Source organism: Micrasema longulum, unplaced genomic scaffold, assembly GCF_059751315.1.
Source record: "Micrasema longulum isolate JH-2025_06_02 unplaced genomic scaffold, ASM5975131v1 h1tg000653l, whole genome shotgun sequence".
NCBI classification, from domain to species: domain Eukaryota; kingdom Metazoa; phylum Arthropoda; class Insecta; order Trichoptera; family Brachycentridae; genus Micrasema; species Micrasema longulum.
This window is the reverse complement of record NW_028277849.1, coordinates 216,687-241,277: the sequence shown is the minus strand read 5'-3', so window position 1 is coordinate 241,277 and position 24,591 is coordinate 216,687. Positions and strand designations below refer to the sequence as shown.

Below are 24,591 nucleotides of genomic sequence, written 5' to 3'. Positions count from 1 at the left end.
AACTTTACATAAATTATAATTTTGTGTATGTAATATAATGATAAATAAATAAATAATAAGTATTTAATCTTTTCTTTTTTTACTTCTAAGTTCTGAGTTTATACACTATATCTGTTTGTTTACTATAAATATGTATGTAGAACTGTTGATTTCTCAAATAAAATAAAATAAATATAATTAATAAAATATAAAATAAAAATTAAATGTGATTTTGATAAAATTAAAAAAAAAATCCTTTGCTGAGTTTTTTAAAATTAATTTTGACTTTGTCTGATTTAATAAAAAAATTCTAAACAATTGACTAGTTCTGAAAATGTCTATTTATACAAAAGCGCTTTAAGGTGAAATTAAATAAACAAAGAGTATTTATTGTCAATTTTACTAAAATCATTAACAGTGTAGTATCAAAAAATATAAACGAAAATATCAAAAGTATCGTATTGTCATTAATTGGACTGAATACGTCTGTAAATATATAAATAAATAATAATAAAATTAATTAAGAAACGTTGTTGGGGATTCAAAATATGCAAAACGAAATTTATTTTACTAACGAGTGTATATTTGTCTGTTTTTGGTTCGCTGAAGACATCGTTAATTTTCAACTGGATGCTTCAAATTAATGATATTTCCATCAAAGATACATTTTTAGAAAATTATTAAAAAACCCAGTGTTTCCTGAAAATATATTGACTGAATGTCATACATATATCACTTTTATTTGCTTTATTTTAAACTCGTCAAAATAATTATTATTATCTTGGACGCGTTTTGATTATTTAAAGGAATTGTAATTCAGATCAACAGAAAAAAAATAAAAGGGAAATATGGAAGTCTAGGCATGTACAGGGCTTATTATTATTTTTTTATTTATTCGTTTATTTTATTTTATTTGGAATTTTTACAGCTATAACATAAAACAATAAGTAGAAAAACAAGAGCCAATTAAAAAAATCCAGTGTAAATCTAATAATACATAATTTATAAGAGAAAGAGTTTACGTAATTGTATGTGTGTGACGTTTGTATTCATGTGTGTATATGTGAATGTGTGTGTGTGTGCGTAAATAAATGAGAGAGAGTGTGCATGTGCGTGTGTGATTGAATGAGGGAGAGGGTGCGTGTGTGTGGGTGCGTAAGTATAAAAATAAAAATAATTTAAATCTTGTCATTATATTAAAAAGTGGACAGAAAAGAGATTGGTTAGAAGTTTGATTTTAAAAAGAAAATAAAAAAGTAATAGTTTATATCTACTTTCGAAAACTTTTTATAAATATTTAAGTCGAGCAAAGTTTTATATTTTTTTAAAAGTATAGTAAATTTTTAAAGCTTATTCTGAGAAAAAAAAAGTATTTTATTTTAAAATTTAATTGATACACACTGAATGAATAATGTGCAACGAGTCCCATACAATACGGTAGGTAACCACAAAATGCAGTGACTACAATGTTATGTCAACAATAAGACAAGTTAGGTATGACAGTACGCGTACGTTAATTCAAAACGAACATACAAATACATATATCATGCACCTACATAATATATAAATAAGAATAACATATAAGTTTGATGGAAATTACTCAAATGATAAAAATCAGGTGTCACAAACAGTTGGCACGCCGTACGGGGATACATAATTATGTTAGAAGATCTTCTCACTATAAAACTTATATTCAGGGATAGAGAGGAACGGAGAGGAGGATGCCGACAAAGACAATTCATTACCTATGGCAGTTTTGATAAATTTAATATTATTTGTAAATATATCTATGTCGTTAAATTTCCTGTTATAAGTATCCATAATACGGTTAATCGTAGCGCTTATGACCTGTACCTAACATACTTTATTCGGACTATGTTTGAACATCAATATCCCTGAATTATTTTATCTGATGATTTTTTGTGAAGTAAAAAAGCTTATATATTTATTAACGTCAACTGTATTTATTATTATTTTTTAAGTGTTGATTTTTTATGCCACAAGTGTATAAAATGTAAATTTAAAAACAAAAAAATAAAAAATATCCAAAATCAAAATTATACAAACAAACATGCTTGTAATACCTAAATATGTGTACTAAACCATATAAGGACTCACTTCAGCAAAACATGTTTTGTTATATAGTAGGTTTCAGCAAAACTGGTGACTTTCAATCCTTAAGTAATTACAGTCCTTCCTAGAACTAATTAGTTCTCAGAACAAGATGAATCTGGTCGTGATTTCTACTGGAGTTTACGATTTTAATACGCTTTTCTTTTTTATTTTGAATCTAGAAATAAAATACGCATAAATATATTATTATTTTCAATTTTTCAATTCAATCTCAATTCAATTTATTTATTTTAAATATAACATATACATTACAAAAATTTATTCAATACGTACATATTATAAAAAAGGAAAAAAAATACACGAAAGAGACTCATGTCAAAGTAGTCGAAGAATCCTGCTCCGGAAAACCCCTTCGGATACATGAAACAGATCAATATCCAGAGCGATGTTGTTCAGCATAGCGGTAGTCAGCATAGCGATAGCTATATATGCAGTCTTATAAAAACAATGTACATATATTTAAATAAAAAGTTGTTTTACACATATTTATTAACCTTTAGTGTGAACGTTGATATTTTTTTATCTTCATATATATTATTCCTATAACATTTTCAATATCACAGTTAAACACAAATTTTATATAAATTTAATAACTATATTGACATTAAAGTTTTCCATTACGTAAAAGAAAAAACAATTCTTGTGTAGGTACATAATAGGAAGTGACGTTTTACAAAAATGTGTTTATTTTGTTTTTAATTAGTAAATATTTTCAGCATAACATACTCGTATAATTTACAAAAAAATATATCCGGTGTTTTCAATCAGTGCTTCATAAAAAAGACTTATGAATATAACTTTTCACTTCTTTCTTAAATATGTTATATTCCTGATTGCATTGTTTATTTCCTTTGTTCATTTCATCATAAAAAAATATTCTTCTGAATGTACGATGATTTGTTTTTATTTTTGGAATCAACCTAGCACTTGAAGCGTAAATTTGAAAGATGTTCAATTAAAACCAATCATTATTTTTATGGATAACTTATATAGCGCCATTTTCGTTATGGAGGGAGCTTTGCAAAAGTAATTCTATGTGATATTGAATTCAAAATTAAAATATATCTTTTCATAAAAACAATACATTTTGTTATCAAATGCTATGTAGGTTATATTTAACAAAATATAATAAAACATATAAAAGGTAGGTGTAAGGCAATCAATTTGTGTAAAAATTAGTTACAGGATATATTTAATATGGTTTTAATGGGCTTTAAACATACATGGATCTTTTGTTTTTTTTTTATGTGACTTATATTTCCTGGAAAAGGTGTAAAGCTAAAACTATCTACAATACAATCACGAAGTTCAATACTACGGGAAATTGTATACAAAAAGGTTTTTTGTAAGCGGTAAAAATTGGAGAAATTCATTTTTCGACGCAATTTCTTTCAAATTTATGAATAAACTATAATAAAATAAATAAAACAACATTGTTATTAACCACTAATTTTTATTTTTCACTGACCGGTTTCAAAGCAAACAAGCTTCTTTGTCAAGGTTTATAACCACAAAGTTAGTGCTTCAAATATAAACTTTATATTAAATGCGAGTACGGCAAAAAGAGCACAAATATACAAAAACCGGTCGGAGAAAAATAAAAATTAGTTGTTAAAAACAAAGCTGTTTTATTTATTTTATTATAATGAATAATCACAAAGTTAGTGCTTCAAATATAAACTTTATAAAAACAAACTACTTTGAATGATGTCACAGGTTGATCTGAATCAACCCACGATAGAGTTTTGTGACAGATTTCCGGTTTTCTGGAAGCCAACCCACTATTAGGATAACGCACCAAAAAGAACAGTGACGTCACGCGCGGAGTAATAAAAAAATCATCATCATTCCCTTTCCACACCTAATGGTGGATAGGGCACTGCATCGGTACACCAATCGCAGCGTATCTTGATATTTTTTTGTTACATAAGGGTAAGGTAATCAGTCTTACGCTTCAGGTACCAGTCTAGGAACAATTTTTTATTTTTTTAATTTTTTTATTTTTGAAACATACAGTACAGATACTGTATCGGACATCGCCGCGCGTGCGATAATACAACATACAACACGGCCTGTGACGCGGCAAACGAGCGCCAAACGTTAGGCACCGACACCAAGCCGAGCGGCCCTTTTGCGGGCGCCCAGGCGGAGATGGTAGCTGCACGGGGAAAATGGACGGAATGACCGCGGAGAGACGGTCGAACCCCCGGCCGCGACTGAAGCTTCCCGAGTGGCCGCTAGGGCGACGAATGGCGCTCGGACGAGAGTGTGCGGTGCCAGTGTTTTTAGGTTAATATTTGTATATCATGTTTTATGTTTATTTTCGGCTAGGAGTCTCGATTTGTAATCTAACTAGCTGCCCCTAAAATAAAGACGGTTAATTATGTCACTCGCAGGGGCAGAAGTTAGGATATCGAGACCCTAGCCACATATTTGTATCAGATTGCGGGGAATCAGACCCTGTCAAATCCTCTAAAACTCATGTCACCCTTTTTCTCAGTATGTAGGACCTTTCCCTGTATCATTTCTACATTAAATAAGATACGGGGAAGAGGCCTACATACTCCCTTTACATGTAAAACTCATCTCGAGGGAGTTATTTTATCTTATAAGCATACGTGTAAAAACAATATCTGAAATTGTCCAGCCAATAGGAGAGCGTGCTACGGCGTAAGCCGGGAAAGTCCGACCCCTTCTCGCTCTCCCTTGCGGCTTATGTATGCTGTCTCGTACCGTGCCCGACTGCGGCACGGTACAAATTACTTGATAGAACCTCTGTATTTTTATTGAATAAAGTGTGTATAGTGTATAACCAAGACTGCGTTTTTATTATATCTACGCCCTCTCCGCCTCTGATGTCGCCGCCTGCCCTTCTGAAGAAGAAAACTGAAGCCTGAAGAAAGCTATCACCCGATAGCCGGTCAAATAGCAGCTCCAAGCCACCTCCTATCTACAGTTCAACTGTATGCACGGCGAGGTGTCGTGTATATAGTTGTGGTCCTTCGTTTCACCGGATCGGAGCTGCTATACGGACGCCACATCCCAGTGGAAGATGACGCCTTCACTTCGCTCTGGAAAAGGCTCCGCCGAGAAAACCTCTGATGTCACCCCCCCTGCCGACGTCGTATCCACGGTGACGGGTACCGAGGCGTCGTCACAGGAGGTTTCCGAGGAGGACACCGTCGAACTTCTGCAGGCTGAAGTTGCGAAACTGCGCGCCGCCCTGAGGCGCTCTGAGAAGACACCGACCGCACCTGGACCCCCAATGGAATCTCCTAGGGCAGATGCGGGCCCCAGCGGACGAGCTGGGGTGGCAGAGAGACAAACCGGAGACTGGGTACGCCGCTCTTCGGACCCGATCGCGCAGATGGCTGCGGCGATCACCGAGATGGCCACCGCGCTACGTGGAGGATCAACGGGGACCCCACGATCACACGATGGCGACGATGGAAAAATGGAGGCGCTGTTGGCGCGCCAATCTACGGCAAAGGAATTGCCCGCCTTCGAAGGAGACCCACTGGAATGGCCTGCCTTCAAGGCCCAATATACGAGGTCTACGGAAGTCTGCCGGCTGACGACGCCGGAAAACCTGCTCCGACTACAACGTGCGCTGAAAGGGGCCGCCAAGGAGGCGGTTTCCTCCCTGATGGTGGATCCTCAGAATACGGACCTCATCATGGAAACCCTGGAACTGCAGTTCGGCCACGAGGAGATTGTGACGGCGCACATGCTGGAGAAAGCGCGCCGCCTACCCGCCATAGTGGAGAGCCCCAACTCAACCGGGATAGTTGAGTTATCCGTGGCCCTGAGGAACATGGTCGCCACTCTGGAGCGGACAAGGAACTCGAGCTGCCTATCATCACCGCAGCTACTGAACGAGATGGTGGCCAAGATCCCGCTAGCGATGCGGGCTCTGTGGTGGTACACCTTACCGAGGGACAGAGACGAACGCGCCACCGTGAAGGAATTTTCTTGCTGGCTTAGCGAGATCGCTCAGACGTCAATGAGCGCCGGTGGAATGGACGCGGGGTCGTTTTTTCCCAAAAAGAAAACAAAGAACAATGTGTATACAGTGTCCGCGCCAACCGAGACAAGGGACGAGTGCGGAGTGTGCAATCGCCCGCACAAAAGTGAAAAGTGTCGCGAGTTTTTAGCGAAATCGGTAGCGGGCCGATGGGAAATTGTTCGCGAAAAGGGTTTATGTTTCTCGTGTCTGAGGCATAAACATTTAGCCGGTAAATGCCCGGCGGCTAAGAAGTGCGGTATAGAAGAGTGTCGCTATACGCATCATAGGACACTACATGGACAGCGACGAGAAGGCCGCGATAATGTAGTGATGAGCACCTGCGAAAAAGTTCAACCGGTATTGCTCAAAGTGATAAAAGTGAACGTGACCGGCCCCAATGACGGTGCCGACGTTTACGCCCTGTTAGACGAGGGCTCCAATGTGACTTTAATAGACTCCGAACTGGCGGACAGTGTCGGTGCGCCCGGACGAGTGCGCGGGATAACGATTCATGGTGCGAGTGATATGTGTTCCGAGGATAAGGCGTCGCGACGCGTCACAGTGACTATTCGTGGGCCAAGTGGGAATGGATACCCGCTCGTCGGGAACACAATGACGAGTCTAAATCTCCCGCGCCAGTGCATTCCGGAGGGAAACGGTATGAAAGAAGTGCTACCGAAAATATTAATTGGGCAGGACAACGCTCATTTAATCGTGACTAGGAAAGTCAACGAGAAAGGGAGATATTTACGCTCTCTGACGTCGCTGGGATGGATCACGCACGGATGCGTGAATCATAAGCAGAACAAAGCCAGCAAAACACTCACACTGACGAGTGCTAGCGTAGAGGATCGCATGGACGAGTTAATGCGCCTCAATTACGCGGTGGACGCTATGGGCGTCAAACCTAGGCCACGTGTTAACAGCACAGACACGCGCGCTATGGAAATTCTACAGAAAACCACCAGACCAACGCCAACCGGTCAGTGGGAGACGGGTCTTCTATGGAAAGAAGACAACATATGGTTACCGGACAATCGACAGTGCGCAGTAAACAGACTGAAATCTGTCGAGAACAAGATGGCCAAGGACCCGAGCTACAAGGCGGCATATTGCGCGAAAATTAAGGAGTACATCGAGAAGGATTACGCCCGGGAAGTTACGCCGATAGAGATCGCTCGTTTCCCGCGGAAGTGGTACTTAGCCCATTTCGGCGTAGTAAATGTGAACAAGCCGGGAAAGCTGCGAGTCGTCTTCGACGCGGCCAGCCGATGCCGTGGAGTTTCGTTGAACGACAAACTACTCACCGGCCCTGACATGCTGACCTCGCTATGGGGTAACATATTACGCTTCAGAGAAGGCCGCATAGCGCTTGCGGCGGACATAAAAGATATGTTTCTACGGATAAAAATCCGCCCCGCCGATCAAGGAGCTCAGATGTTTTTGTGGAGGGAGCGACCCGACGCCGAGATTAAAACAATGGTGATGACCTCGATGACCTTTGGCGCCGCGTGCTCACCGACAAGTGCGCAATATGTGAAAAATAAGTTAGCCTGTGTAAACGCGAGTGAATTTCCGGAGGCGGCGCGCGCAGTGGAAAACAATTTTTATATGGACGATTATTTCGCCGCGGTGGATACTACGGAACAAGCTATTCAGTTAAGAGATCAAACAAGTGAAATATTAAGACGGGGAGGATTCCAATTGACGAATTGGTCCTCAAATGACGGTGAAGTGCTACGTACCACCGCGGATAATTTGCGCGCCACGGACGCTCGCGAGATAATAGTGAACGGTAGTGAGTACTTGGAGCGAGTACTCGGTGTTAAATGGGACCCAGTCAGTGATCGATTTGTGTTTCAATTTAATAAGACAATAGCGTTAAGCGCACATGAGTGGCCCACTAAAAGACAATTACTGAGCGCGGTAATGAGCATATTCGATCCGCTCGGTTTTCTAGGGTGTGTTACGGTACGCCCGAAAATATTATTACAAGCAGTATGGCGATCGGGAATAGGATGGGATGACGTCATCCTGCCGACCCATCAAGAAAAATGGGCCGAATGGAGAGCCTGTGTGGAGCGCACAGAGAGCTCTATACCCCGGCGGTGTATAGAAAATCGCACCAGTCGGGTGGAACTACACGTATTCTGCGATGCCTCCGAACTGGCGGGGTGCGCAGTAGCGTATTTTGTGGAAAAGACGGACCGTAATAGACATGTACGGTTCGTGGGCAGTAAAGTTAAAGTTAGCCCCTTGCGAGCTCTATCAATACCTCGACTGGAGCTGCAAGCGGCGCTAATGGCCGTGAGACTGGCAGACACCATCAAGCGGGAGAGTGACGTCACTGTGGGGAGGACAGTCTATTGGACGGACTCGGCGACAGTACTGTGCTGGGTACGAAACGACAGCCGTGCGTTCTCGCCGTTCGTGGCCCATCGCCTTGGGGAGATAGATGAGTTATCTCACCCGAAAGAGTGGCGGTGGGTTCCGACTAAGATGAATCCCGCGGATGCTGCCACCAGGGACCTCAACGCGCCTGATCTTACACCTCAGGGAGCCTGGTTCGGGGGACCGGCCTTCCTGACTGGGGAGGAGAGCGAATGGCCGCATCACAAGGGACGCGGCCTGCAGCCCGACATCGCCGTCATGGAAGCAAAGCGCGCCGAACGCATAGTCACCGCGTTACAAGCGGCGCTGCCAGACGCCGCACGGTTTAGCTCGTGGAGACGGCTTATACGTGCCACGGCATGGTGCCTGCGGTTTGTGAATCGATGCCGCCGTGCCGCCCCAGAATGCGTGGGAAAATACCTAACCGCAAAGGAGTGTATAGCCGCTGAGCGATTGTGGATCAGGCGAACGCAAAACGACGCCTTTGGCAGCGACATAACAGCCCTAAAGCGGGGGGAGTCGCTACCCAGAGGCAGCCGCCTGCATGCCCTCACGCCCCGGCTAGACGACACCGGACTGGTGAGGATGGGAACGCGGTTATACGCGGCCAGCGGCGTACGGGAAAATATTGGATTCCCGATAATATTGGACGCCGCGCAGCTGTACGTACAACTGATGCTGAGACACCGGCATGAGATGTGCTATCACGGAAGCACTGAGAGGACTATGGCAGATGTGCGTCAAGATTTCTACGTGATGAGAATACGCACAAAGCTTCGATGGATTGTAGCTAACTGCCAGAAGTGTAAGAACGATCGTGCGCGACCGCAACCGCCTTTGATGGGACGTCTTCCGCCGGCGAGATTGGCACATCACATGCGCGCCTTCACGCATTGCGGAGTGGATCTGTTTGGACCGCTACACGTGACCATGGGACGGCGCAAAGAGAAGGGGTACGGGGCCTTGTTTACGTGTCTCACAACCAGGGCCGTACACATTGAGTTGGTGACGTCACTGAGCACCGACTCGACGATCCAAGCCATCCGGCGGATGGCCGCCAGAAGAGGACACCCGTCTGTCTTGTACTCTGACAACGGGACAAATTTTCGCGGGGCCGATAAAGAGATGGCCGCTGCCTTCCGAGACGTAGCCGAGGACAAGAAAGTGCTAGATGAAATGAGCACTATGAAGATTGAGTGGAAGTTTATCCCTCCTTCATCCCCGCACATGGGAGGGGCATGGGAACGATTAGTTCGTTCCATTAAGAGAGCGCTGTTTGCTATACTGAGAGAGCAAGCGCCTAGAGAAGAGACGTTACGGACGGCGCTAGCCGAGGCTGAATTCTCGGTCAACAGCCGTCCGCTGACGCACGTGACAGTAGACCCTCGTGACGGAGCTCCTTTAACTCCGAATCACTTTTTAATTGGGTCATCCGGGGGCATGCCTTGCCTCGCGGATTACAGCGAAGCGCCGGAGAACGTGTGTTTGCGCAAACAATGGCGCATAGCCCAGAAGATGGCGGATGCTTTCTGGCGCCGATGGATGCGCGAGTACCTGCCAGGCCTGGGCGGACGTCAGAAATGGCGCATCGCGGCCACTCCCCTGCAAGTTGGAGACGTGGTAGTGATCACCGATCCCGCGATGCCACGGAACCAATGGCCACGGGGAGTCGTCACGGGAACCATGCCCGGGAAGGACGGCCAGGTGCGAGCCGTCAGGGTGCGGACCTCCACGGGCGAGTACACAAGACCCACGGTCAAGATCGCGGTCCTGCTACGCCCCACTGATGACAGCGCCCGGAAGACAGCGCCACGCGGCGGCGAGGCCCGATGCGGGACCAGCAGGTGCCGACTGCGCGACACCGGGGGGAGTGTATCGGACATCGCCGCGCGTGCGATAATACAACATACAACACGGCCTGTGACGCGGCAAACGAGCGCCAAACGTTAGGCACCGACACCAAGCCGAGCGGCCCTTTTGCGGGCGCCCAGGCGGAGATGGTAGCTGCACGGGGAAAATGGACGGAATGACCGCGGAGAGACGGTCGAACCCCCGGCCGCGACTGAAGCTTCCCGAGTGGCCGCTAGGGCGACGAATGGCGCTCGGACGAGAGTGTGCGGTGCCAGTGTTTTTAGGTTAATATTTGTATATCATGTTTTATGTTTATTTTCGGCTAGGAGTCTCGATTTGTAATCTAACTAGCTGCCCCTAAAATAAAGACGGTTAATTATGTCACTCGCAGGGGCAGAAGTTAGGATATCGAGACCCTAGCCACATATTTGTATCAGATTGCGGGGAATCAGACCCTGTCAAATCCTCTAAAACTCATGTCACCCTTTTTCTCAGTATGTAGGACCTTTCCCTGTATCATTTCTACATTAAATAAGATACGGGGAAGAGGCCTACATACTCCCTTTACATGTAAAACTCATCTCGAGGGAGTTATTTTATCTTATAAGCATACGTGTAAAAACAATATCTGAAATTGTCCAGCCAATAGGAGAGCGTGCTACGGCGTAAGCCGGGAAAGTCCGACCCCTTCTCGCTCTCCCTTGCGGCTTATGTATGCTGTCTCGTACCGTGCCCGACTGCGGCACGGTACAAATTACTTGATAGAACCTCTGTATTTTTATTGAATAAAGTGTGTATAGTGTATAACCAAGACTGCGTTTTTATTATATCTACGCCCTCTCCGCCTCTGATGTCGCCGCCTGCCCTTCTGAAGAAGAAAACTGAAGCCTGAAGAAAGCTATCACCCGATAGCCGGTCAAATAGCAGCTCCAAGCCACCTCCTATCTACAGTTCAACTGTATGCACGGCGAGGTGTCGTGTATAGATACAAACTTTAATATTTTACACAATTAGACTTAATTCTAATGGACCAGTGAAGTTTCCATATTATAAAGCGATTAAATGTAAGGTTAATTATGAAAGTATCAAAAAGAGAAGTATTTACTAAAATATTCTTGTGTAAAAACACTCTTTTAAACAATATTTCATATCAACAATGTCGGGAATCGAGCCCGAGACCCCTTGCACGGCAGGCAAATGTGCTGATCATTACATCACAACCTGAAAAAAAAAGTAAATACTTTAAGTACTCACATCAATGATAATACAGCAAAAAAATTATTTTTTTAAAATTTGGATTAGTTTGAGTCAACTAACAAAAAAAACCACTTAACTTCTTCTTTCAGTTTGGTGCTGTTTGAATGGATGAAAATTGTAAAAAACTTGCCAACTTACTCATACATAGTGCCCTATGCCCCATCAAATGCTAGTAATAGAATGATGGTGAACTTTAGGGTCTTAATTTGATGAAAACGTCAGTTGTATAAAAAGACAAAATGGGATCAGAGGGTCGGTCAACTTTGAATAAAAGGCTTAGAAACCCTTTTCACGATCTGTGGAAGCTGAGTAAAGGAATAAAGTACGTAATCGTACAAAACATTGTTTAGTAGAGTCAAAAGCCTACTAAAAACGTGTTTATGGGAGTGTAGAATTAACCGATTTTACTGGCAGACTACTTCATTCATTTATTCGTTACTAGCTTTTACTCGCAGCTATGCTCGTGTGGTATTAGAAATAAATTATTTAGGAAATTAATTAGTTATTTCGTTTGTCGATAAGAATTAATTTACGAATAATTTCCACACTACAATAAATGTTGCTGAATATATACAAAAAAAAAATTAGACTTTCATCACAGAAATGTCAATTGAGTTCCACTCTAACTAGTTACGAAAAGAGACATCAACACTTTAACTTTTTGACTAGAAACTGAAAGAAAAGTAAATGACTTGTTATATTTATATGAGAATGTAAATGGTACATTGAAAAGTTCAAGCTCTTTAAGTAAGATAAAAATTAGTGTTCCTAATGGTCATACCTTAAGAAACCCAAAAACATTCCACATATGTAGATCCATTTATGAATAATGTGTCCTTCTCCGATCCAGTGTCAAGAATGTGCAGATTATACAACACCATTGAAAACGTAGAGATTGAAATTTTTGACCCTGGATTGTTGAGGTTTAAGAACTGTACAAAAAATGCGTTTTTATATTGATATATTAATTTTTTACATTTAATTTTGATTGCTTGTTTTGTATCGATGCATAGTTTGTTTGTTGTTTTTATTAGTATTTTATGAATTGTTTTTTCTAGTTTTATATAATTGAATGATTTTTTTTAATTAATTTTATTTTGATAATTTATATTGTTAATTTTATTTAAATGCGTAATTTATTCATGTTTATTTTATTTTTAATTCGTACAATTTTGTCTTCATCATCAACATCAACAGATGAAAAAATTGAGGAAATATAGATGTTCAAATATAGGCAGAATGGTGAATGTTACACAGTGTGTAAAGTGGCCACTTAAACCAGCCATTGAAAGGTCAAAATCCCTGTAGATGCCTAGACTTCTATATTACCTTCTCTTAAATGTTCTTCATCTCTGTTGTAATATGTTATTATATTGATATATTATTTTTTTACATTTAATTTTGATTGCTTGTTTTGTATCGATGCATAGTTTGTTTATTGTTTTTATTAGTATTTTATGGATTGATTTTATTAGTTTTATATTGATGAATGATTTTTTTTAAATAATTTTGTTTTGATAATTTATATTGTTAATTTTATTTAAATGCGTATTTTATTCATGTTTATTTTATTTTTAATTCGTACAATTTTGTCAATTTTTACCATTATTTTTATTCAATTTAATAATTTATTTCGGTTATTTTATTAAAATATGAATTTAATTAGTGTTAACATGTAATATATAAAAAATAAGTAGTGTCTTTTTTTTATTGTTTCAATATTTAAATAAATTACAATGAACTTCCATCAATAATTTTCACATACAAACTTAAATGTTTTAAATATGTATTGTTCATGGTTTATAAACCATAAAAAATAAAACGAATAATATACGTCATGAGTAGGTATTTAAAATATCAACCCTGGAAAGGAAAAAGTTATCAAGTGACTTGTAGCAATTATACGGAAAAGCCAATTAGTTTTTTTTTTTAAATCGAAAATTGGAATATCGAAAAAACGTTTGCTGAACCAGCTAATAGAAGGCAAGCAAACATTTAGGCAAGACAACGTCTGTCGGGTCTGCTAGTAAATATATAAAAATTAAAAAATACATTTTTGAGCTAAGTTTAATAGTCTATTAACTAATAAAAAATATAAAAAAACAAGTGAACTCTTTTGTGAAGTTGCTACAAGCTTGGTAACTTTTTTCTTTTCAGCATCGAAATGCATTTATAAACAAAAATTAACACGCTTTTAATTCAAAGTGTTTTATTCATTAAGTGGGTATTATGCACAGACCTCCAAATCCTTTCACAAAGTGGTCCTTTTTAAAATCTTAATCGAGTTACATAAAAAAGTCATAGGGAAAATTGAACCGCTATAAAAATATTTTTTACATAATATATTATGTAATATATTTACGAGGATGTCGTTCTGAGCAGACTTCGCAATGTTAAAAAACACGATAGCGGAATACTTAATGTGGCATAGATGGTATCGGTGTTGTCGTCTGCTACGAAATTGGACAAGTTTGAATAATTTGTATTCGTTTTCTGAAAAAAAAGATCCGCCATTCGGAGAACCTTTTTTAGAATTTCAGTTTTATGATAAAAAAAGAAATGAAAAAAATGTATAATGGAAGTAAGAAAGCAATAAGTTTTTTTATTATTTTATTTCGTTGATAAACTTTTAGATATGGGTGTTATTTACATACATAAAAAAACGCAACAGTTTAAATTCATACTTTTCCGTATGAATCGTCAACGTAATTTATTTTATTTTGTTTACTGTGGTTCACAAACAATAAACATCCTTACGAAATTGGTATTATAATCTTTAATAAAGTTTTAGTGCAACTTCCACCTGGCAACCTAATGAAATTCAAGAAATTAACTACATAATTGTTCAGTAATGATAAACTGCAGCTACAAAAAACTGAGTAGTGTTCAAAGTATTAAATATCTTGGAATAACTATAGACCAGTATTTGAGGTGGGATAAACAAATTGAAACTATAACTGAAAAAATTAAGCGTTTGATACATTTTTTCATTCCACATTGAAATATGCTTAAAGTCCCGGACTTGAAACATCTATACCATGCACTGGCAAATTCTGTGTTGACTTACGGTCTAATTGATTGGGGAGCTTGCACAAAAACCGCCCTTGAACCTGTAGCAATTTCACGGAAATCTTTAATCCGAGTAATTTTGAAAAAAACATTTCACTTTCCAAGTGACTTGCTCTTCAAAGAATTCAGAGTACTGAATATTATTCAACAGTATATATTGAGAACGGTAGTGGTTACACACATAAATAGAGACATTTACCCAAGCGTCAACCACAACCATAATACAAGATACTCTTTTAGGGATTTGATACTAAGTGAAGGGGTCAACACTGTTCTCGCATCGAGACAACACTATTACGTAGGCAAAAAGGTCCATAACCTTTTGCCAGAATCGTGGAAAGACGGGAGTGTTGTCAAGTTGCGGAAGGTGTTGACCTCGCTCTTTCATGACATTGGTCGTAGGGAGTCAGAAAAGTTGATGCATGCCATGGATTGGAGATTCTTACTGGATGTAGAAAATAAAAAATAAAATTAAGGAATAATTAAAATATACATATTTATAGATGGCAACCACGAAGTTTCCCATAAATAAATTGTCTATGTTTTTATGAATGTATGTATTTGTATGTATGTATTTCATCCTCTCGTTATGTGCTGTGATCACATAATTATGAGTGCAATCACATTGCCCAGGGTCCGCGACGTGGACGCTAACGAGTTGGACTAGTCAGTAGTGTTGCCGGTGGAATGCAACTGGGCATTCGCAGCATTTATTAGAATCACACCCTCCAGCAAGATGTGACTCACCGCGACCCTACTGACGATTCGAACCCCTAATGTAAGATAATGAAATTCAAATTAATTTTTTCAAGAGGTCTCCAAGAGGTCTCAAGAGGTAAAATAACCGACATGGTGTTTTTACACTAGAATATTTCACAGTCCCTGGACTGGTACCTGAAGCGTAAAACTGATTATCTTACCTTCATGTAACAAAAATGATCGAGATGCGCTGCGATTAGTGTATCAATGCAGTGCCCTATGTACCATTATGTGCGAAAAGGGAATAATGATGAATCAAATTAAATTATCTGATCCAAGAAGAAGTATACAGCAATGGAAAATTGTTTTCTTGCGTTGCCTAGTATTTGAAAAAAATAAATCAGATGAATCTTTTCACAACAATAAAGGTTTTGGCTCTTTAACTTCACCAAAATCAATAGATGGAAGGATTTGCTACCATTCGTGTTTGCAATGCTGCCATATAGATGGATGACAATATCCAACAAAGGACCTCCATATAATTTGCTAAACTCACAGCGAAAGGGGTTGTGAAAGTAGTTGAGTTAAATTCAATAAAAACGGCGTATGCGAAGTTTAAATTTTTAAAAGAGGTAAAAGAGGTACAAAGAAACAATGATTTTTGTACAAGTGAAACCGATAGGTCTTTAAAACGTAGAAATTACTTTAAGATGGAATAAATATGGATTTTTTATTTATATCCCTACAGAGATGAGGTAGAATTTTTTCCAATTCAGGATTATGGATATTCGAGCGTTTACAGGGCTTATGACCTGTCATTGGCTGGGTTAAGTGGCCACTTTAAGTAGGTACTACAACATTCCCCATTCCGCTTATTAGCGATATAAATAAAAAATATATACCTACTCCCCCTTGGGAGAAAATCCAGATTTGTGTGTGTACAAAAGTACACGTACCAAAAATAATGTTGAGAAATATGGATGTTCAAACATAGGCATGATGGTGAATGTTACACAGTGTGTAAAGTAGCCACTTACACCATTAATGTAAGAAGTCTCTTAAACCAAATGCATAAATGTTTATTTTTCTAATTAATAATGGTAAATTTTCTAATTTATATTCATGATTTAATTTTTATTTTTACTGGTAAGTTTTTCACTTTATAAATATTTTTTGATATAAGTATAATTATTTGAATTGTTTAAGCATCATTTAATGAAATAAAAAAAAATATGTAAAAAGAAGGTCCTTCCTATACATGGGAATTTCCTAGCTAGTTGGGACCTGAAACAAAAAACCTCTGTACATTTTAAAACTGTGAAACAAATAAATAAACCAGCCAGTGAAATGTGAGTTTTTTATCACCCGTCGATGGAAGGAGTGCTCTCCCGAAACTATAGTTGTGTTTTTATAAAATAATAAAATTGTGTAACACTGATAACAAAGTTTTATTTTCATAATAATTTAAAATAAAGTATATTTAAAAATGACTATTTTTTCTGTGGTTATGTGTAAATCAACTCGAAAACCAATTATTATTGGTAACGCGTGGTTACGCGATGTATGTAACTTTGTTATACATTATTTAAATACAATACTTATACAAAAGTTTATTAACAAAGATCGAAATGACACTCAGCAGTCAACAGTCAACACTGAGTACTGGCCGATTTCTTTCAAAATGAATAATGTCAAAAACGGCCGCTGCGAACGCCACATGTCCTATGTAATGCATAATATGTCGATGGTATTCTATCAAAGAAAAATAGTCCTTCGGAAATAATGTTCGAAAAAAAAAATTAATAAAATTCAAGTTAATTGCAATTTCATTATAATTAGTTAAATAAATAAATAAAAATAATTATGAAACAGATAAGATGAAAAATTAAAGACGTTTCTTAAATGACAATCATGTTTATTCTGAAGATATTAAATGAAAGTTGTCGAAATCATAATACCAATTAAGATCTCAATATTTTATTTATTTTTTTAATCCTTAAACAATTAAAATGATTAAAACTTTGTACATACTATAGATGCGACTGGATAAAATAATCAAATTTGTGTTTTTAGAAGGATTTAGCAAATTAAGTACCAAAGCTTTTAAGAAGTTGGCGTTGTTTTATTTGAGTTTAAGGCTTCGGTACCTATAGTTTTACCAAAGCTATCAAATATAGGTATGTAAGAATAGTTTAAAAGTTTAAGAAACCAGAGCCTCCATTTAAAAGCTGTGGTAATTCGGATTTACAGGCGGTGTTTTTTCTTACAAGTTTTTAAGGCGAATTACATTGCCAAATTATAATAACGCAAAATATTGAAATTAATTGTACGTTTTCAATGTATTAGAAGTTCGATAAGAATTTCCAGGTACATTTAGGAATAAAGGTACATTTTAATTGAAATGTTTCACCATAGAGGCAAGTTTACAAAATAAATAAAAAAAACACAGTTCGCAGTACAGTTATGCCTCTTACACAATAAAATGTTATGAAGTAAATAAATAAATAATCAATTAAAAAGATAACAAAGACGGGTTAAAATAAATCAAATCAAATAATTAATGTTTTGCATACATTTTGACATACAAAAAATGGGAGTTTTCAGCAATCTCTTAATCTGTCTTCATTAACTTGTGAAAGGCGGCCTCCGTGGTGTAGTGTTCAAGACGCTTGACTCAAACATGGAAGGTTCCGGATTCGATTCCCGGTGAGAACACAAAAAATTAATGTGATTTCTCTCAAGCCTGGGTGTTCTGTGATGTAATTCACCACTGTAATTGGGCCTCCTGGCCTGTTGTGGTGCAAAAAAATGACGTAGAACGGAGATGGACCTTATATGCATTTTAAAAATACTTAATGCCATTAGTGATGTCCCATCTCTGTTGAAATTATTTTCTTTTTATGTTCCCAATCATGTCACTAGAAGTCTAAATCTGCTATTTATCAAATTTTCTAAAAGCAACTGTTGTTTTCATGCTCCAATGTCCAGAATGTGGGGATTAGTCGATTTGTCACACAACTTACAATTCTTTGGGTAAAGGTGAAAGCGTATTTTAGTATGTGCATGTGGGTGTAGTGAGTGTCCCGATGAAGAGACGGGTACGTCTCAAAACCGGTAGACATAAAAAGCCGACAAATGGTTAAATACGAATATTTACTAACATTAATTTAAATGAGCAAATTACAACAGGGATGAAGAACATTTTAGAGAAGGGGTAATGAAAGTCTAGGATTTACAGGGCTTATGACCTGTTACTGGCTGGTTAAAGTAGCCACTTTACACACTGTGTACCACTCGCCATTTTGAGTAGGTATGTTATAACATCCATATTTCTTCAATTCTTCCATCTGTTCATTTTAGTGAAGTTAAAGAGCTGAAACCTTTATTGTTGTGAAGAGATTCATCTCATTCAATTATTTCATAACTATTTTCCAATTTTAAAATTTTTTAATGGCCTAGTTGATTTTTTTACAAGATTTAGAGTTTGTCCAAATGCTTGAAGACAAACTTAAAATACTTTATAAATAGAAATGTTTGACTACAAAGTTATTGCTTTTAACGCAAACAAAATTAAAGTTTTTTTTCTTTATTGTACCCCTTCGAATAAACATAAATAAATGATATCTCAATTTGTTGCAACAGAGAGGTAAACATCTTTGAGAAGGGGTTATGGAAGTCTAGGCATTTACAGGGCTTATGACCTGTCATTGGCTGGTTTAAGTTACCATTTTACACAAATATAAATAATCCACGAAAATAACCACACGACGGCGTTTATTACAAAAGAGTTCAAAATAAATGTATATTTTGTAACAAATCACAAAAGGATGGAGAACATTTTAGAGAAGGGAATATGGGAGTATAGGCATTTACAGGGCTTATGACCTGTTATTGGCTAGTTTCAGTTACCACTTTACACACTGTGTAACATTCACTATTCTGCCCATGTTTAAAGATCCACACTTCAACTTTTGACTGGTCATAAGCCTTGTTAATGCCTAGACTTCTATTAAATATACCATAGACGTTTATTTTTTATTTTTTTAAATTGATTTATTTTTGAAACCAACACAGTCATAGTAATAAACAATTCATAAATAATAACAAAAAATAACAAGGCCAATTGTGGGTTTCATATAGGAACAAAATATTTTTTTTTTTAAAATAAAAATACAGTTCGCTAGGGGGGAAAGGAAGTGGGGTGGGAAAATAGGAAAAGAAGAGAAGAAGAAGAAGAAATAGTAAGTAAATATAAAAAATAAAAAAATAAATAAAAATGTACATAAATTTACACATACAACATACATACATATACATATACACACACATCCATATATGTTGCAGCAAATTTAGATATGAATAACTTCTTAGAGAGAAAATCCAGTCAATCTGCAAACATTTGGCCATACTCAAATATTATTGAATAAATAAATCACTTTGAAACTTAGTTTAACTGCCAAAACTTTAAGCGTATTTTTTTGCATGCATAGTATATCTACACGTATCATTACAAACTGCAGTTCCAGCTGCACTTAACATTTCCTGTCTATTTTAAGTAAGTCTCTCCCCTTTTTCGTTTCCCCCTCTTTTCCACTTATATCTCTCAACGACTTTTCTTCCCCCTTTTACTTCCCGAGTAGATCCAGAACTGACTTAGTAAAGAAACTCCGGAGTTTAGAAAAAGGTAGAGAAATAAAAATCAAACTTCACTTTGACTTAACCAAAGAAAACTTTAATTGACTTTTAGAATTTTTAATCCTTATCGATTATTAAATTAATAAAGAAACCCGCCCTTGCAAAACCTGTATTTTTCCTTAAACTAAAAAGCTCTCTTTAAATATACAAATGGTTATTAATTCAACTGAGACGGAGCTGTGGATAAAATTGAAGTCTAGTCATTTACAAAGCTTATGGCCGGTCATCGGGCATGATCACGGTAAAACCTGCAGAACGTTCACCAACCTAATATTCACTTCAAGCCCTTTATTATTTTTTTTATTTTTTTTTTAAGACGGTAAACATGAACAGAAAATATTAAAAAAAAAATAACGAAACCCACCAATCCGCGAATCAGGCTTGTCAGCAGATTTTTATTTTTCCTTTACAAAGGCCTGTCGGCCTCATGGTGTAGTAGTCAGCGCGTTTATCTACCATGCAAAAGGTCTTGGGTTCGATTCCCGACATGGTTGACATGAAACATTTATTTAAAAAGTTGCTTTCATACTAAAATATTTCATAGTCTCTGGACTGGTACCTGCGTAAGACTGAGCATCTTACCGTCATGTAACAAAAATAATCAAGATACACTGCAATTGGTGTACCAATGCAGTGCCCTATCCACCATTAGGTGTGGAAAAAGAATAATGAATGAGAACCTGATGCCTTGTAAAATAGCCAAGTATATGGCCAAGTATATGGCCCAGACAAACACATTTTTTATTTATTCAAAACATTATGCATACACAAGTTGATTGCAGAGACACAGTTAATTGTGGCACAATCAGGAACAACTCATGCCTGTGAACTTGCCCAGACTCGTTAGAAAATCCACGAGGTAGCACTTGCAATGCATTCATAAACATACGTGGACATCCATGCACACATACATACATACATACATACATATTCACATACGCATAGATACATTTAATCGTTCACACATAAATATTAAGTTAATATACGATTATATCCTTAGAGTAATAATGAGTAACCTAGAGAGAAGCCCTATCAACTATGTTTCATAGAACGCAAGCGATGTTGGTTTGTTGGTTAGCAATCAATTGGTGGCCTTTTTATTTTATTTGACAACATAAACATAACGGTTCGATCGAATGCTTTAATAGCTGTGCTTGGCTTGGTTAGTAAATAACTTGAATATTTACGTTATAATAAATAAAAATCGACTATGGTGTACTGTAGTATGTTTGGTTGCAGCAGTAAGAGCGTTAAAGGTGTTAAAGGAGTCAGTTTTCACAGGTTATTGATTTCGAATATTTTTCCATGATTTACATTGATTTTTGGCATTTATTGTCCCGACACGTGTATTATGTTGCTTAAAAACTTTCCTTATATCAACATATTTACTTCAGATACTATTTTTTTTCAATTTGAGTAATATATTTGTGAACTGAAGTATGTTTAATGTTGATTCCTGGAAATATGTCGGGGCCGCACAAGGCATCCATATAAAGTTTGTGTTTTTTATCGAGTAGAGTTCGATCCAAAGTTTACTCGAAAATAGTAATGCTAACCTTGAAATCGTATCTTAAATGACGTGTCCAAATTTCAGGCCGCTACGACTCGCCATTTCGAAGATGTGACGGACAAACAAACAAACTCAGCACAGGACTTTGGTTCCATGGAGTTGGGATTTATGTCTCAATAAATGTAACATTAGTATATTGTGAATAAAAGGAATAAATAAAAAAAAAATAAACACACTTATGTATTTTCAGTTTTATAAAATAAATATAGGCGGATTATAGAAAAATAAATTCGAATAACCCTGCAATAATAAATACACAGGTACATATTAAAAAATATTTACAATGCAAATTAATATCCATTTGGCAATTTTCGACCTGAGCACGGCCCATTTTTTTGCTGCAAACTGTAGCTTACTTAATACCAAATAGTCAAAGAATGGTTTTCCTATGTTTCTGCTCCTCTATGGCTTGGCGCATTATTACACTGAGATTATATCGTACTACACATGTCATCATAAATTATATTACTCATCGCCTCAAGATATCATTAAAAAAATTGACATTTTCATTTCGTGTTACCATTTATTGTGTACAGCAGGGACTGACATTGTTAAATTAATGTTGAAATAATTTTTCTTTCATTTTCGTGCCACGTTATTCGAAACTGTGTATAAAGAGAATCCGGTGTATTTTTAATAATTCATGCCTAGGTATTTTTTTACTAGGTGGACTGGTTTAAATTTAAACATAGTATTTAACGGGTAAATAGATAAAATTCTTGAAAACTGGTTTATACTGAAAATTGGGTTATTTACTTTATATTTTATTATGAATTTTAGGGGAATCTTTGGTAATAAATGAAATTAATTCCTTGAATTAGATCCAATCGTTATCTTAAGAAGTTCGTTAAATCAGTATTATTTATGTAAATATTCCTTTGTATATAACCAATAAACCGAGTTAAATATCAAAAAGCAGCTCGAATAATCATTATTTATCTATTTGCTTCAATTTACCCGTTAAAAAATTCGGTATCTTGTAATTTCAATTTTTAATCTGAGGATGTTGGAATTTTTTTCATGTTAAAATGATTCGATTAAATTAAACTTATCAGGAGTTGTGATGCTACACAAAAATCTCATTTTTCCCTCATTCCAATTGTTCCGAGAAGCTCAACTTTTAGAAATAAGACAAATATATTGTTTTCAATGTTTAAAACATATATTTAAGAACCCAATTTTTTTTAACAAGTAATTCAAATAGATCAAGTCAAAGAAGTAATCGCGTGTTAGAAATACCAAATTGTAAAACGAGGCTCGCACAGAGACATGAGTATTTAATTGGCTCAATTTTTTTTATTTTTTTTTTTTATTCTGTTTTTACTGATAATATTTCATTGATTCCAAACTTTCAAAATTTTCCTTCTTTTAAAAAACACGCACTATCCTGGATTCAAATTTAAGGTATGAACTCTTTTTTCCATGATATATTTTGTTGCCCTTTAAAAATGAGGAATATTTAAACGATTTTTTAAATGTTTTTTAATTACTTTTAAAAAAAAACATATAATCTTTTACATATTTTTTTTCTTTCTTATGTTACACAAAAATATTATAACTATCTTTTTATTATAGGAGCAAAAATTCTTTAACATTTTCTTGTATACCCACGAACAGGCCATGCCTTTGTGGGAATTTTTTGTTTACTATTTTTACTATTAATATGTATTTAATTGCAATATAATTATCCTTTTTTTAATACTCTGTTTTACCTCTGATGTTTATTGTAAAAAAACAAAAAATTGTAATAAAAATATAAATATAATATGTCGTCGTTGCACATCAAATATGGGCCATGTGACTCGGAGCACATTTTGAGAAAATCGATAAAAACGATTTAAAAAAAAAACTAAACTGAAAATAACACTTCTATGTATGGACGAAGTAGGAAAAATACAGTGTTTTTCAATGAAGTAATATATGTATTTAAAATATTAATTACTTTATGCCAAAAAGTCGCATTTTGATGATTTTCTTAGAATGTGCTCCGAGTCACATGGCCCATATTTAATGTGCAACGACGATATATATATCGTGGGTTTACAAGAAAAACCGGTTAACTATGTTTTTGGCATATTTGAGTTATGAATACCATTGCTTTTATTTTATTCCCAAATTTTTATCCTCTATCTATATGTATAATCGCTTAAATGATATGACCGCCATTAACTGAGTTTCAGAGAATTTTAGAGCGAGTTAAAACGTATTTATATCATTTCTTCTCAAATCTTTACAAAGAAAAACACTTGAATGATTTTAAGAGATTATTTTTGAATTGAAGTTAATGTTTTTTATTATCACAATGTAAGGAAAAACGGTTCAGTGTCTTTGTCTGGTTTTCGTTACTAAACAATATCACATCTAAAGTTTTTATTAGAAGTGAAAACCACTGCTATGTGAGTTTAGCTAATTTTCATTGAAGTAAAAATATCTGCCTCAATGAAATCTTACTACAGCGAAAAACTATGTTAAAAAAGACTTGTTAAAGTTATGCAAAACAGGAGTCATTACCGAAGAATTCCATCATTGGTACAAGAGTCTTTCCACTTCTGCTAATGTGATGGATGTTTTATCCGAAGATGAAGACAGTGTTGAATTTGATACAACTCAAATTAAGTTAGACAATGTTGCCGGCTAACTCAACCAGCACAAACTTCTTCACAAGGAAAATCAGCTAAATGCTGATTTTATTTTTCTTATGTTACTTAATTATTTTTTTTCTTGAAATTTTGTCGCTTTTTATCTCATGTAAATTCTGTAATGTATAAAAATATGTTTCATGATTAATAAATAATAAATAAAAAAAATAAAAAAAACAAAACTCTATTTTTAATGAACAACCAAACTTTAAATGTCAGTTTACGCAAAACTGGCTTTTTGCAGTTAACCGGATTTCATTGTATATATATATAGTTGGATAATTTATACATTGCCATTTTTG

The 24,591-nt window shown here is 36.6% G+C and overlaps 1 protein-coding gene across 1 annotated transcript; it reads left to right on the top strand.

Annotated features, from left to right (window-relative positions):
• The first annotated feature begins 5,164 nt into the window (after positions 1-5,164).
• LOC148279888 (uncharacterized) lies at positions 5,165-24,288 on the top strand. Its single transcript, XM_088229244.1, has 3 exons — positions 5,165-7,454; positions 8,136-10,400; positions 24,152-24,288. The coding sequence occupies exons 1-3, from the start codon at positions 5,165-5,167 to the stop codon at positions 24,286-24,288; spliced, it is 4,692 nt and encodes a 1,563-aa protein (XP_088085370.1).
• Positions 24,289-24,591: the final 303 nt, after the last annotated feature.